The sequence below is a fragment of the Oncorhynchus clarkii genome, chromosome 16 (genome assembly GCF_045791955.1).
Source record: "Oncorhynchus clarkii lewisi isolate Uvic-CL-2024 chromosome 16, UVic_Ocla_1.0, whole genome shotgun sequence".
Lineage (NCBI taxonomy): Eukaryota > Metazoa > Chordata > Actinopteri > Salmoniformes > Salmonidae > Oncorhynchus > Oncorhynchus clarkii.
In genome coordinates, this window is record NC_092162.1 from 37,668,866 (window position 1) to 37,685,958 (window position 17,093).

The 17,093-nt window shown below is 41.3% G+C and overlaps 1 protein-coding gene and 1 pseudogene across 1 annotated transcript; both read right to left on the bottom strand.

Moving 5' to 3' along the window:
- Positions 1-298: 298 nt before the first annotated feature.
- LOC139368387 (prostaglandin E synthase 3-like) lies at positions 299-5,479 on the bottom strand. The gene is made up of 8 exons (XM_071107186.1): positions 5,238-5,479; positions 4,064-4,177; positions 2,648-2,717; positions 2,418-2,516; positions 2,089-2,178; positions 1,900-1,971; positions 1,705-1,723; positions 299-1,529 (listed from the first exon to the last, which is right to left on the bottom strand). Coding segments are annotated over exons 1-8 (486 nt in total). The 5' UTR covers positions 5,240-5,479; the 3' UTR covers positions 299-1,509.
- A 757-nt stretch (positions 5,480-6,236) lies between these two features.
- On the bottom strand, positions 6,237-16,713 carry LOC139367307 (nascent polypeptide-associated complex subunit alpha-like; annotated as a pseudogene).
- Positions 16,714-17,093: the final 380 nt, after the last annotated feature.

The following is a 17,093-nucleotide window of genomic DNA, read 5'->3' on the forward strand; positions in this document are numbered from 1 at the left end:
TGAGGAAAATGAAAACTTCAAGTGGGACTGTCCAAAAGGTAAGGTATCCTAGACTGGCAGCACATAATATTGATATGATGGTTCCTAATGTGAATAGATTCACTCAAAAGCCTATATCTGGGTTTGTAGCCATGGTAGACCATCAGCACTACCTGGTGGCCAGAGGATGTATAAGCATGTAAGTGACAATGCTGAAATAACAAATGATTTTTGTTCATACCTTCTATAGGAGACATGTTATTCTCACTTTAAGTAGCAAGAGACACTGTATTAAACCGGGCAACCTCCAAACATCAACTTAGTCTCAGACAGTTTATTAGAAATACGGAAACAAAAATTCCCCCTGCATTTAACAAACTGAAATGTATTGAACCTGATCTGCAAAAAAAAAGAAGAAAAAAAAAAGTTGCCGAAACATAGTAGTGCATTTGCTTTAACACTTGCAAATTAAATTAGGTAATTTATTGACAAGTTATATTTTTGTTATGTTTCTGCACCCCTTTGAAAATAGAATAAATAATATTTTTGACATCTGCTCCTACACTTTTGTTTGATACAAAAATGTCCAAAATGTTGAAATAAACTACCGGTATATCCTTTGAAAATGTTCGGTATTTACATTAATATATACTAAAGAAAAAACATCCTCGCAAAATGCGATTGCACGGAAAGGTTGTATCATTATAACTTACAACTTATGTTAAACTGTAAAATAAGGTTAACATGCATATTCATTTAAATACCTCAATATTTAAAATCAATGAATGAACTATTTACCTGTAATATTTGCACGTTAATGTACACTGGAAAAATATTTGCTTGGAGTTAAAACTATAGATACATAACAAAAATCTAACTGAAACAAATTTAACAATAAAATGGGACATTTTTTATTTAAAAAAGAAACTATTTTATTGAAAATAGACGGTTGTTTAGAAACCTGTTTTTCCCCCCTAATTTACAATTCACAAATATGTCTAAATTCAATACGTAACCTCACAGACATTATTAAATAAAAAAGGGAGAGGTGGGGTGTAACTAAGATATTATCCCATCATTGCAGGGCCACATTCAGCAGGCAAACATTGTCAAACGTTGCAGATAGAAATAGCATGAATAGAACCGACATGATTCCTTAACTCTACATGTCAGAGGCGTGTGTGATCTACATTACGTATTTCAATCTGAATGTTCCACAACGTGGCCCCTGGTTAAGTTAAAGGATGATATAACTAAACCCCACAACAACACATCATGGAAACAACCAAATTTTCCATGCAGAATTAGAACAGCACCACACTAGGACAGTGGCTAAAGAATGCTCTGGTGTCATGTTACGACAGACAGTCTTTCGTCAGCAAGTTTCCTGTGATGTTTGGAAAACTGGTGACGTTTCCTCCTTTCAAATACGGCTACCAATAACTCATCTCTAATTTCTCTCTTCAACCGACCTTTGGAGGCTTTACTTCCTTGTTGTCATCGGTTACAAAACTTCCTTTAATGCTCCCATTACTCCAAGTCTGGCATCTCTGAAAAGTTAGAAGACTTAAAGGTAAAAAGTTAATCTACCAATGCCACAACATCACTCGTGTGGATGGTATGAGGATTTTCAAGAAACGTAAAATTAAATGTACTGTGAAAATGCTCAAGAATGTCTGCTTGCTACATTCTTTGGTCGTGTGCTAAAATGTTATCAAAACTTACTTTCATCATCACTGTCGTGCTGTAAATAAAATAAATTGACGATTAGTGTCAAATTTACTCGAAACTGCAAAACATAAAAGCAAGTAGATATCCTTTTCCTTACATCATCATATACAGTTACATGTTTGCAATTCCTTTGATATTTGCTGTAAAGTTAATTTGGAGATAACAAAAAAAGAAGAGAGAAACACAAACCTCTTTTAGACCTTCTATACCACCCATGCCCAGATCTGGCATACCGTCTTCTCCTCCCATCGTGTTCATCATCTGAAAATAAGAGAAAACAATCACAGTTTGGACATAATAAATAAAAAACTACAATAATTGAACACATTTAAAAACATTACACACTTTGTGCAACATGACATGCTTGCTTTTGCTTGCCTCTGAGAATTTGTCGAAACTGGACAGATCCTCATCAGAATCATCTTCCCAGTCTTTCCAGTTGTTGAAGTCGACACCCAGCCATTGAAACTGTGGAAAACAAAACAGACATCCCAAATCAACATTTTAACCAACATTTAAGACAAAATGCCCCTCTTATGTGATCTTAGTCTCAGAGTAGGAGTGCTGATCAGTTTGACCTTTTTGATGAATAAGATACATGAACATGAGGGATGTAATCCTAGATCAGCACTCTTACTCCGAGACACTTTCTGAAGAAGACAAAACAGAAGAGGGAATGTAGAATATTGTACCAAAACATTTCTGACCTTTGCCTTGTCCTTCGTTAACCGTGGCCATGCAATACCCGCCTTTGCTTTCTTTAGACAACACAACACAGACCTGTCTGTACGTTTGTGCTTGGACTCCTACAAGGAGAAGAAGAGAGATGCTCATAATATATTACAAGTCATTTTGTGGGATCATCTTTTCATCCTATTTAACATCCAGGTCATTGCAGTTGGTGATTCAGCAGCTAAATGAAAAAAATAATACTTACATTGGGGTCAATTGAGTCGAAAAGGTCCAATTCATTTTGGTGTTTGAGGTTTTCAATCCCTCCAACACAACTGAAAAGACAGAACAGAGTAAAATACAGTGACTTCAGAAAGTATTCATACCCCTTGACTTACTTCACATTTTGTTGTATTACAGTCTGAATTAAAAATGGATTAAATATATATATATATATATTTGTTCATCCATCTACACACAATACCCCATAATGAAAGTGAAAACAAATGTATTGATAATTAAATAAAGAAATCTCATTTACAGAAGTATTCACACCCCTGAGTCAATACTTTGTAGAAGTACCTTTGGTAGCGATTACAGCCATGTCTTTCTGGGTAAATATCTAAGAGCTTTCCACACCTGGATTGTGAAACATTTTCCCATTATAAAAAAAAAAAAAAAAAAAAGTTCTGTGAAATTGGTTGTTGATCATTGCTAGACAACCATTTTCAGGTCTTGCCAGATTTTCAAGTAGATTTAAGTCAAAACTGTAACTCAGTCAGGAACATTTACTGCCTTCTTGGTAAGCAACCCCAGTGTATATTTAGCCTTGTGATTTAGGTTATTGTCTGGTAGAAAGCAGACTGAACCAGGTTTTTCACTAGGATTTTGCTTGTGTTTAGCTCCATTCAGTTTAATTTATATCCTGAAAAACTCCCAAATCCTTAACCATTACAAGCATACCCATAACATGCTGCAGCCACCACTATGATTGAAAATATGGAGTGTGGTACTCAGTAATGTGTTGTATTTACCCCAAACATAACACTTTGTATTCAGGTCAAAAGGTGATTTGATTTGCCACATTTTTGCAGTATTACTTTTGGTGCCTTGTTGCAAACAATGTATGTTTTGGAAAATGTGTATTCTGCACAGGCTTCCTTATTTGCCCTCTGTCAATTAGGTTAGTATTGTGGAGTAACTACAATGTTGTTGATCCTTCCTCAGTTCTCTCTTATCACAGCCATTAAAGTCTGACTGTTTTAAAGTCACCATTGGCTTCATGGGTTAGGGCGGTTTCCTTCCTCTCCAGCAACTGAGATAGGCAGGACGCCTGTATCTTTGTAGTGACTGGGTGCATTGATACACCATCAAAGTGTAATTAATAACTTCACCATGCTCAAAGGGATAGTCAATGTCAAGGGGTGTGAATACTTTCTGAAGGCACTGTAGATGAACAGTTTGCTCATTCAGACAGTAAGGGCCGATACATTTCATCTTATTCCTGGACTAAAAGGAAAATAAATATTATTTTTAGTCCAGGCAGGATTAGGTTTAATTTGTGTCCGGGAAACTGCTTCTGCAAGTGCAATAGGCGTAATTTATGGACAGCTCACAATTGACCCTAACATCAGTGTCAATTAAACTGCAGTGTGCCCCGGGTAATGGTGAGGCAGCTTACCGAAAATCAAGTTTTGATTTTTCAAACTTTACTTTAAGATCTTTGCTGTCTTCTACCAGGAACTCAATGAACACTGAGTCCCTTCTGTCAAACCACTTTGCTGTTGCTGGCTGCCTATTGGACAATAGAGAAGAGAGAAGACTTATTAGTCCAATACAAAGCAATGGCCAATGTCTTCTAGGTTCTGTTCATAAAATCCAAACATAAAGATTTGGGAAATTGCAAACCCATCATTAGGAAATTGGGATGGAAAACAATGAAGGGATAAAATACTTTCATTTTGGATGCAAAACTGAATAATTTGCTGTTTAGAAAGCAGTCTCTGGGTCTGTTGCATGCCTCATCAGGAGAAACAGAAAAAGCATGCACGTTTAATTTAAGCATTGACTAGCTAACGAAGATAGATAATATTGTTTGGTTACATTCAATACAATGCATCGAGTACATTCATCATCAGGTGGCCAAGCTAGTCTAGCTCCTCCACCCATTCAACCTGATCCAAGGTTATACTTGATCAGGTGGCTCATTGTCACTGGTCTCTGCCCTTATTTCAGTGGTTTTGCTGGCAATTCATAATGGTTATTCTTGGCTAACCAGATCCAACACCCTTCCATATGTTAATTAATGAGCTAGCTAGACAGGTCACATGGAATGTCATTCCAACTTGCAAGCCAGTAACGTTTGCTAGGCTAGTCTATTTGCACGGAAATAGCTAGCCCACGTGAATAAAGGACTATCTGCTCATGTAACCGTTGTGGAGAACTAAAGCCCAGCCTTGTATTACTGATATCTCATTACGGCTCAAAATAGACTTTTCCTGGCGTGTAAAGCTGACAATTCGACTAGAGTGAACTGACAAGCGCTCCATTCATTCCCACTAATCGTAACCCCATGTGCATGGAGGCAGCATGTAGGCCTAACGTTAGCTAGCTACGGTTAGCTAAAGCGTTGCAGTTTATGTCCCGTGGACAAAATGTACTTTTATTGCAGAGTTGCTATACATACATGTCGGAGCATTCCAGACAAGTAACGTTGGCTAGCTAACATAGCTAAGCTCTGAGTAACAAAACTTGAAGCTAGCTATGGCTAAATTGCTAGCACGCTACCCTGCATTCGCAAGGGTGGCCATTGCTTTGGACGCTAGCTCTCATCCGACCCTTCATCCCACACTTACATCTCTTGCTATCTAGTTCTTTCCGCTCCAAAAAGGCAGTATTCGTCACAATGTGCTGTTGGATAATCGAGTTCAATCCGTAGCTAAATATGACAGTGCAAAATGTTTCCTCGTTCTCCTGCGCAATGACGTCTCTCTCGAAATCGCTGGTTTCACTATCACCGTCTGGAGACCTTTCTGGATCATTCTCTCGTGCCGGGGGAAGTTTCTTGCGCGCGCTTTACCTGAAACCTAGGTTGAACGCCGTTACCGTGGCAACACGCACACACACGATCTGTAACATTTCAACGATTTCACCTGTACAACACAGGTGTGTACGAACAGGTGTTACGTGTGTAAACATTTAAAAATATATATATATATATACATGTGATTTTTGTATTTAATTACCAATAAATGGGAAACATAAATACACTAAACAGAAACAAAATCTTCCATCTCCTTTATCCGTTATTTTACCAGGTAAATTGACTGAGAACACGTTCCCATTTGCAGCAACGACCTGGGGAATAGTTACAGGGGAGAGGAATGAGCCAGTTGTAAACTGGGGATTATTAGGTGACCATGATGGTATGAGGGCCAGATTGGGAATTTAGCCAGGACACCGGGGTTAACACCCCTACTCTTAATATAAGTGCCATGGGATCTTTAATGACCTCAGAGAGTCAGGACACTCGTTTAACGTCCAATCCGAAAGATGGCACCCTACACAGGGCAGTGTCCCCAATCACTGCCCTGGGGCATTGGGATATGTTTTTAGACCAGAGGAAAGAGTGCCTCCTACTGGCCCTCCAACACCACTTCCAGCAACATCTGGTCTCCCATCCAGGAACTGACCAGGACCAACCCTGTTTAGCTTCAGAAGCAAGCCAACAGTGGTATGCAGGGTGGTATGCTGCTGGCTCCTTATTCAACAACTTTATTTCTAGCCTTGAAATAAATTCAGACAACGTCTATTAAAAGGTTGGACTGGACCTGGTACTCATGGTTGTTAGGTGTTTACATGGTCAGCTCCTGCAAAGAAGAATTCAAAAGGTTTTTGCATTTTAGGAGATTCCAACATTGAATAGAACAGAATATAATCTAGAACTGTAATGTCCAGATGTGCCTGTAATCACTTTACAACATAGAAAAACGTAAATTACACATGATATTACATTTACAACAGATTGACAACCAATTAAATATTCTTACCATGATGGCATTGACGATGTCATTGTTGCTTTTGAGCGCTCATATAGCCTTCAGTCGAGACACATTGGCTTGTGACATCACCAGTTCAATGTCCTTCACGGCTGTCTCATCAACCTGCAAAGCATGATGGAACACATTGGTAGTGAATAAGGAACTGCTTATACTGTTAGAGCATAATGAGGAAGTAAAAACTGCTGACGTCATAAACAATGTTTTATGATAGTTAAGTAAACGCCAGAGGATGTAGGTTGGAACAAGCCTGGTTCAAGATCTGACAGAAGAGCACAAACAGATATGGGGCCACGCTAACTTCAACCCTTCACCTCTTCCTCTCTGCTCTCCTCTTGTATACTGTGGGCTTCTGTGTGTTCTCCTGGATGCTGGACGTTCTGTCTTCTCCATGGACCTTGAACTTCTCTGCCGCTGCCAGCTGAGCTTGTTGGGACAACTCCTCAATCTGGAAGAAAAGGAAATCCACTCTCAGAAAACAGAATTGCAAGAATATCTCTAATTCATAAAGAACTTAACATACATACTTTAATAAATAAATTGCTTATGGCATTTATAGCAATTTTTTAAGGTATTTGTAAACTATTTGAAAGTAATCACGTCCGATCTGAAATGAGAAGACACACTTTTTCAGATCCAACCAAGATGCAATGGATAAATGATTCTCCTCGCGTTTCTGATTACTACTTAACCCTTGTGTGGTTACATTTTCAATGTTTACTAAAATATTTATTATACAATTAATATTTTTTTAAATTAACCTGAGACTCATTGGCCTTGGCTAATTTTCTGTGACGAACATGTAAAAGATTACATTTTCATTGAGTGCACTCACTCTTGTCTTCCTCCTCCCTGGGAAGCTGTTTCAACATAGCACCAAGAACCTGTCTGTCTGTCCCCCTGCCCGTCTGCCTGTCTCCAACTTTTCTCGCACTCTTTACCCTTTGTAGTGCGTGAAACTACACAAATCAAAGTGCTGTACAGAAACCCAGCCTAAAACCCAATGCAGGTGTAGAAGCACAATGTCTTTACAATACATTATTTCGATACATTGTGAAAAATTCTGTATTTTCCCACACTCCAGCCGGTACAAATTGGGACACAACAAATAAATAGCTTTGTATGTGTTTTATTTTTTTTTAACCTTTATTTAACTAGGCAAGTCAGTTAAGAACAAATTCTTATTTTCAATGATGGCCTAGGAACAGTGGGTTAACTGACAGATTTGTACTTTGTCAGCTCAGGGATTTGAACTTGCAGCCTTCCGGTTACTAGTCCAACACTCTAACCACTAGGCTACCCTGTCACCCCATTGTGGCTCCATACCACAATCAATCAGTATGGCAAAAATCATCTCTTAGAAATAATTTTTGCAGAGAGAGAAGCTAGTGTTTTCCAAATATGAGGATCATGTCTCTGTCAATTCGGAGTCTGACAGTGAGTTGGAAGAAGAGGAGAAGATTGACCCTCAGCCAGCCCCAGGACCAGCCCATCAGCAGCCAGCCCCAGGACCAGCCCATCAGCAGCCAGCCCCAGGACCAGCCCATCAGCAGCCAGCCCCAGGACCAGCCCATCAGCAGCCAGCCCCAGGACCAGCCCATCAGCAGCCAGCCCCAGGACCAGCCCATCAGCAGCCAGCCCCAGGACCAGCCCATCAGCAGCCAGCCCCAGGACCAGCCCATCAGCAGCCAGCCCCAGGACCAGCCCATCAGCAGCCAGCCCCAGGATCAGCCCATCAGCAGCCAGCCCCAGGACCAGCCCATCAGCAGCCAGCCCCAGGACCAGCCCTTCAACAACCAGTTCATCAGCAGCCTGCAGGAGGAGAAATAAGCATGTTAAAAAAATGGTGTAAATGAATGGTCTTCTTGTCCAAGGAATGAGCCACCCTGCATGGCTGTCAATTTGATAAAACTAGGAATAAAACTAGGGCCGACGCAGATGTCGGTTACTCATGTGCAGGACATACAGTCTTCTTTTGAACTGTTCATCCCAGACACCATCCAGAAAATCATTCTGGGCCGCACTAATTCGGAGGGAAGGCACATTTTTGTAGAGAGATGGAAGGAAATTGACCAAACTCATTTACGTGGATACTTTGGGGTTCGTATCCTTGCTGGTGTTTTCAGATCCAATGTGGAATCCACAGACTCCCTATGGGATGCAGAAACTGGCAGAGAACTTTTCCATGCTACAATGTCTCTGGAAAACTTCCACATTATTTTCAGGATTATCCACTAAGATAACTGAGACACCAGACAAGCTCGGCGGTAGAGAGACAAGCTAGCTGCAATCAGGTCAGTGTGGGACAAGTGGGTGGACAGCCTTCCCCTGTTTTACAACCCAGGGCCCAACGTTGATGAGCAGCTTATGCCATTTAGGGGCCACTGCCTCTTCAGGCAGTACATACTGTCTAAACCCTCAAAATATGAAATCAAGATCTGGGCTGCCTGTGATGCTGCTTCATCATATGTGTAGAACTTGCAAGTGTATATGGGGAAGCCAGATGGAGGAGCCCCTGAGAATAATCAAGGGATGCAGGTTGTCCTGGACGTGACACAGGGACTCCGTGGCCACAACATCACATGCAATAAAAAATGTACTTCGCACAAGCTGGGACAGGAGCTCCTCAAGAGGAAGTTGACTGGCCACTTGTGATATTCTTCAAATCTTGGACATCATCTGAATGGCATTGAACCAAGATTGGAACAGAAGGAAGCTCCAGAGGAGACGGCTCTTTCTTGAGGAGCTGGGAAAGGCATTGGTAAGACCTCAAATCCAGAGTAGGCAACATATCCCAAGGACCACAGCTTCTGCAGCCATCGTGAGGAGGATTCAGGAGGAGGATGCTGGTGCCCCATCTGCCCGACCCACAGAACCAACAACTCCAATACCGGAAGTAAGTGTGAGTGATGTTGTTGCATGTGTGTCTGTCTGACTCTCCTGCCTTGGCCTGCTGTAACTATATATGTGAGTGAGTGAGATGTTAGTACAATTCCTGAACTAAGTGTTTTCATCATTCTAGATTGCAGCCGGTAGCATCAAGAAGGACAGTTGACACAGATTAAGTGCAAAAAATAAATTTGCAACACACAGTAAAACTGTGTGTGTAGTCCGGCCTTAATTTGTGTTCAATGGGGCACATTTATAATTTCCATAAAATACTGTATGTAAAATTTTTCCTTCCAATTTGTTTAGTTCAAAGCAATAAACATCAATAGTGATGAAAACCGATTTGTTTACAAAAATCACATTTTATCAACAACAAAAAACGAACTGTGCTTTTATTTATAAAGGTGATCTAGCAGAGAAAACCTCTAAGTATTAAGTATTTTTACGTAAATTGTTATGGCTGTTTTGTTTTAAAAACCCAATAACATTGGGCGAACATTGGGTGAATAACAGAAACATAAACACCACACAATGGTTCAAATAGTGTCACTTGCCTTAGCTTCCCCGAAGAAAATGTATGCGTCGGAGGCGGAGCTGTTGTAGACGTCTGGCTTGGGGATGACAAACAGGATGTTCTTGGACTTCCTGATGTTAACCCTGGTTATGCCCATCACCTGGCCTGGTGTTGATAGAGAAGATCATTGCTTTATTCTCCATAGAAAACTTGTTGTCCATAGGAAACGTATTGCCTATAGTGTGCAAGAAACATATTGTCCATAGGAAACTGATCTGAAAGTTATTACAACCATTAAAAAGGGCCCCACCAGAGGGCAAGGCCGACCCCTATTTCAACATAATTCCTGTCCTAGAGTGGAAATGCTTGTTTTGGTTCCACCTCTGAAGAATTACATAGCAGTGATTTCCAGGTTGAGTGGAGAAACAACAAAAAGGGGCATTGACAACAGTAGGTGTAGCTAGCTAGCATGCTAACCTTATCTTGCTATTTATTACTATCTGTTGTTGCTGTTTTTTGTTTTTTACTACACCGTATACAAAAGATTAGCCAGCTGTCTAGGCTATGGCTGGTTCTGGAGCTGGATTTGTCATAAGCATTTAGGGGAAAACTTAGCCATAGTTGGTTAGCGGAAACCACTATATTTGACTTCCCCATTGATTGTTATGTCCAATGTTTTGGCATTTTCCATAAATTGCGGACTCAAATCCGCCATAGAAATAGAAAGAACAAGATGACGCTCTGATAATATGGGTAATTATTGAACGGTTTGGGCTAGAGACCAGTTCTTCTACACTGTAATGGACACTGTGCAAGCTTTGGTAGGCTGGCAGGCTATTCGGCTGCGGTACAATAAAGCCAAGTCCTGTGCTCATAGTTTTTTTATTTTTTTATTTTTTTATTTTTTTATTTCACCTTTATTTAACCAGGTAGGCTAGTTGAGAACAAGTTCTCATTTGCAACTGCGACCTGGCCAAGATAAAGCATAGCAGTGTGAACAGACAACACAGAGTTACACATGGAGTAAACAATTAACAAGTCAATAATACAGTAGAAAAAAGGAGAGTCTATATACATTGTGTGCAAAAGGCATGAGGAGGTAGGCGAATAATTACAATTTTGCAGATTAACACTGGAGTGATAAATGATCAGATGGTCATGTGCAGGTAGAGATACTGGTGTGCAAAAGAGCAGAAAAGTAAATAAATAAAAACAGTATGGGGATGAGGTAGGTTAAAATGGGTGGGCTATTTACCGATAGACTATGTACAGCTGCAGCGATCGGTTAGCTGCTCAGATAGCAGATGTTTGAAGTTGGTGAGGGAGATAAAAGTCTCCAACTTCAGCGATTTTTGCAATTAGTTCCAGTCACAGGCAGCAGAGAACTGTAACGAAAGGCGGCCAAATGAGGTGTTGGCTTTAGGGATGATCAGTGAGATACACCTGCTGGAGCGCGTGCTACGGGTGGGTGTTGCCATCGTGACCAGTGAACTGAGATAAGGCGGAGCTTTACCTAGCATGGACTTGTAGATGACCTGGAGCCAGTGGGTCTGGCGACCAATATGTAGCGAGGGCCAGCCGACTAGAGCATACAGGTCGCAGTGGTGGGTGGTATAAGGTGCTTTAGTGACAAAACGGATGGCACTGTGATAAACTGCCTCCAGTTTGCTGAGTAGAGTGTTGGAAGCAATTTTGTAGATGACATCGCCAAAGTCGAGGATCGGTAGGATAGTCAGTTTTACTAGGGTAAGTTTGGTGGCGTGAGTGAAGGAGGCTTTGTTGGGGAATAGAAAGCTGACTCTAGATTTGATTTTCGATTGGAGATGTTTGATATGAGCCTGGAAGGAGAGTTTACAGTCTAGCCAGACACCTAGGTACTTATAGATGTCCACATATTCAAGGTCGGAACCATCCAGGGTGGTGATGCTAGTCAGGCGTGCGGGTGCAGGCAGCGAACGGTTGAAAAGCATGCATTTGGTTTTACTAGCGTTTAAGAGCAGTTGGAGGCCACGGAAGGAGTGTTGTATGGCATTGAAGCTCGTTTGGAGGTTAGATAGCACAGTGTCCAAGGACGGGTCGTGTCGTCTGCGTAGAGGTGGAGTTCTCACAGGGGAAGTGAAATTATAGGCTCCAACGACTTTGCTCATGATGCATGCCGCAAATGACATGTAACAACAGCACAATAAATGTAACTTGAATTTTATTTTCACGTGTGCTATTTCATTAAAGGCTACACACTTGTGGTTTCTAGCTGCACCAATAAAAGCAGTGGAGCGTGTAGTGAAGCAAAACTTTAGAGGTCAAAACCATTCATCTTGGGTAAACGAGGGGGAGTGGGGTTGCAAAATGTAATTATAATACACAATTTACCATTTATAAAATGGTAATATTATATATATATATATATATATATATATATATATATATATATATATATATATAATAGAGAGTGTATATATATATATATATACATATATATATATATACAGTGCCTTGCGAAAGTATTCGGCCCCCTTGAACTTTGCGACCTTTTGCCACATTTCAGGCTTCAAACATAAAGATATAAAACTGTATTTTTTTGTGAAGAATCAACAACAAGTGGGACACAATCATGAAGTGGAACGACATTTATTGGATATTTCAAACTTTTTTAACAAATCAAAAACTGAAAAATTGGGTGTGCAAAATTATTCAGCCCCCTTAAGTTAATACTTTGTAGCGCCACCTTTTGCTGCGATTACAGCTGTAAGTCGCTTGGGGTATGTCTCTATCAGTTTTGCACATCGAGAGACTGAAATTTTTTCCCATTCCTCCTTGCAAAACAGCTCGAGCTCAGTGAGGTTGGATGGAGAGCATTTGTGAACAGCAGTTTCAGTTCTTTCCACAGATTCTCGATTGGATTCAGGTCTGGACTTTGACTTGGCTATTCTAACACCTGGATATGTTTATTTTTGAACCATTCCATTGTAGATTTTGCTTTATGTTTTGGATAATTGTCTTGTTGGAAGACAAATCTCCGTCCCAGTCTCAGGTCTTTTGCAGACTCCATCAGGTTTTCTTCCAGAATGGTCCTGTATTTGGCTCCATCCATCTTCCCATCAATTTTAACCATCTTCCCTGTCCCTGCTGAAGAAAAGCAGGCCCAAACCATGATGCTGCCACCACCATGTTTGACAGTGGGGATGGTGTGTTCAGCTGTGTTGCTTTTACGCCAAACATAATGTTTTGCATTGTTGCCAAAAAGTTCAATTTTGGTTTCATCTGACCAGAGCACCTTCTTCCACATGTTTGGTGTGTCTCCCAGGTGGCTTGTGGCAAACTTTAAATGACACTTTTTATGGATATCTTTAAGAAATTGTTTTCTTCTTGCCACTCTTCCATAAAGGCCAGATTTGTGCAATATACGACTGATTGTTGTCCTATGGACAGAGTCTCCCACCTCAGCTGTAGATCTCTGCAGTTCATCCAGAGTGATCATGGGCCTCTTGGCTGCATCTCTGATCAGTCTTCTCCTTGTATGAGCTGAAAGTTTAGAGGGACGGCCAGGTCTTGGTAGATTTGCAGTGGTCTGATACTCCTTCCATTTCAATATTATCGCTTGCACAGTGCTCCTTGGGATGTTTAAAGCTTAGGAAATATTTTTGTATCCAAATCGGCTTTAAACTTCTTCACAACAGTATCTCGGACCTGCCTGGTGTGTTCCTTGTTCTTCATGATGCTCTCTGCGCTTTTAACGGACCTCTGAGACTATCACAGTGCAGGTGCATTTATACGGAGACTTGATTACACACAGGTGGATTGTATTTATCATCATTAGTCATTTAGGTCAACATTGGATCATTCAGAGATCCTCACTGAACTTCTGGAGAGAGTTTGCTGCACTGAAAGTAAAGGGGCTGAATAATTTTGCACGCCCAATTTTTCAGTTTTGATTTGTTAAAAAAGTTTGAAATATCCAATAAATGTCGTTCCACTTCATGATTGTGTCCCACTTGTTGTTGATTCTTCACAAAAAAATACAGTTTTACATCTTTATGTTTGAAGCCTGAAATGTGGCAAAAGGTCGCAAAGTTCAAGGGGGCCGAATACTTTCGCAAGGCACTGTATATATATAAAATATGTTTTACGTGCTCCTAACCAACTGTGCTATTTTGTTAGTTTTTTTGCGTTGTTTGTAACTTTTTTTAAAACTTATTTTGTACATAATGTTGCTGTTACCGTTTCTTATGACCGAGAAGAACTTCTGGATTACTGACCTCGAACAGGAAGAAGATTTTTCCTTTCGGGCTGCCTTCTAAAAATTTGTAGGCGAGCGAGTAAACTCCCACTGCCAGCCATTTTATTGGCCAACTTGCATTACATTGTGAAAAATTCTGTATTTTCCCACACTCCAGCCGGTACAAATTGGGACACAACAAATAAATAGCTTTGTATGTGTTTTATTTTTTTTTAACCTTTATTTAACTAGGCAAGTCAGTTAAGAACAAATTCTTATTTTCAATGATGGCCTAGGAACAGTGGGTTAACTGACAGATTTGTACTTTGTCAGCTCAGGGATTTGAACTTGCAGCCTTCCGGTTACTAGTCCAACACTCTAACCACTAGGCTACCCTGTCACCCCATTGTGGCTCCATACCACAATCAATCAGTATGGCAAAAATCATCTCTTAGAAATAATTTTTGCAGAGAGAGAAGCTAGTGTTTTCCAAATATGAGGATCATGTCTCTGTCAATTCGGAGTCTGACAGTGAGTTGGAAGAAGAGGAGAAGATTGACCCTCAGCCAGCCCCAGGACCAGCCCATCAGCAGCCAGCCCCAGGACCAGCCCATCAGCAGCCAGCCCCAGGACCAGCCCATCAGCAGCCAGCCCCAGGACCAGCCCATCAGCAGCCAGCCCCAGGACCAGCCCATCAGCAGCCAGCCCCAGGACCAGCCCATCAGCAGCCAGCCCCAGGACCAGCCCATCAGCAGCCAGCCCCAGGACCAGCCCATCAGCAGCCAGCCCCAGGACCAGCCCATCAGCAGCCAGCCCCAGGATCAGCCCATCAGCAGCCAGCCCCAGGACCAGCCCATCAGCAGCCAGCCCCAGGACCAGCCCTTCAACAACCAGTTCATCAGCAGCCTGCAGGAGGAGAAATAAGCATGTTAAAAAAATGGTGTAAATGAATGGTCTTCTTGTCCAAGGAATGAGCCACCCTGCATGGCTGTCAATTTGATAAAACTAGGAATAAAACTAGGGCCGACGCAGATGTCGGTTACTCATGTGCAGGACATACAGTCTTCTTTTGAACTGTTCATCCCAGACACCATCCAGAAAATCATTCTGGGCCGCACTAATTCGGAGGGAAGGCACATTTTTGTAGAGAGATGGAAGGAAATTGACCAAACTCATTTACGTGGATACTTTGGGGTTCGTATCCTTGCTGGTGTTTTCAGATCCAATGTGGAATCCACAGACTCCCTATGGGATGCAGAAACTGGCAGAGAACTTTTCCATGCTACAATGTCTCTGGAAAACTTCCACATTATTTTCAGGATTATCCACTAAGATAACTGAGACACCAGACAAGCTCGGCGGTAGAGAGACAAGCTAGCTGCAATCAGGTCAGTGTGGGACAAGTGGGTGGACAGCCTTCCCCTGTTTTACAACCCAGGGCCCAACGTTGATGAGCAGCTTATGCCATTTAGGGGCCACTGCCTCTTCAGGCAGTACATACTGTCTAAACCCTCAAAATATGAAATCAAGATCTGGGCTGCCTGTGATGCTGCTTCATCATATGTGTAGAACTTGCAAGTGTATATGGGGAAGCCAGATGGAGGAGCCCCTGAGAATAATCAAGGGATGCAGGTTGTCCTGGACGTGACACAGGGACTCCGTGGCCACAACATCACATGCAATAAAAAATGTACTTCGCACAAGCTGGGACAGGAGCTCCTCAAGAGGAAGTTGACTGGCCACTTGTGATATTCTTCAAATCTTGGACATCATCTGAATGGCATTGAACCAAGATTGGAACAGAAGGAAGCTCCAGAGGAGACGGCTCTTTCTTGAGGAGCTGGGAAAGGCATTGGTAAGACCTCAAATCCAGAGTAGGCAACATATCCCAAGGACCACAGCTTCTGCAGCCATCGTGAGGAGGATTCAGGAGGAGGATGCTGGTGCCCCATCTGCCCGACCCACAGAACCAACAACTCCAATACCGGAAGTAAGTGTGAGTGATGTTGTTGCATGTGTGTCTGTCTGACTCTCCTGCCTTGGCCTGCTGTAACTATATATGTGAGTGAGTGAGATGTTAGTACAATTCCTGAACTAAGTGTTTTCATCATTCTAGATTGCAGCCGGTAGCATCAAGAAGGACAGTTGACACAGATTAAGTGCAAAAAATAAATTTGCAACACACAGTAAAACTGTGTGTGTAGTCCGGCCTTAATTTGTGTTCAATGGGGCACATTTATAATTTCCATAAAATACTGTATGTAAAATTTTTCCTTCCAATTTGTTTAGTTCAAAGCAATAAACATCAATAGTGATGAAAACCGATTTGTTTACAAAAATCACATTTTATCAACAACAAAAAACGAATTGTGCTTTTATTTATAAAGGTGATCTAGCAGAGAAAACCTCTAAGTATTAAGTATTTTTACGTAAATTGTTATGGCTGTTTTGTTTTAAAAACCCAATAACATTGGGCGAACATTGGGTGAATAACAGAAACATAAACACCACACAATGGTTCAAATAGTGTCACTTGCCTTAGCTTCCCCGAAGAAAATGTATGCGTCGGAGGCGGAGCTGTTGTAGACGTCTGGCTTGGGGATGACAAACAGGATGTTCTTGGACTTCCTGATGTTAACCCTGGTTATGCCCATCACCTGGCCTGGTGTTGATAGAGAAGATCATTGCTTTATTCTCCATAGAAAACTTGTTGTCCATAGGAAACGTATTGCCTATAGTGTGCAAGAAACATATTGTCCATAGGAAACTGATCTGAAAGTTATTACAACCATTAAAAAGGGCCCCACCAGAGGGCAAGGCCGACCCCTATTTCAACATAATTCCTGTCCTAGAGTGGAAATGCTTGTTTTGGTTCCACCTCTGAAGAATTACATAGCAGTGATTTCCAGGTTGAGTGGAGAAACAACAAAAAGGGGCATTGACAACAGTAGGTGTAGCTAGCTAGCATGCTAACCTTATCTTGCTATTTATTACTATCTGTTGTTGCTGTTTTTTGTTTTTTACTACACCGTAT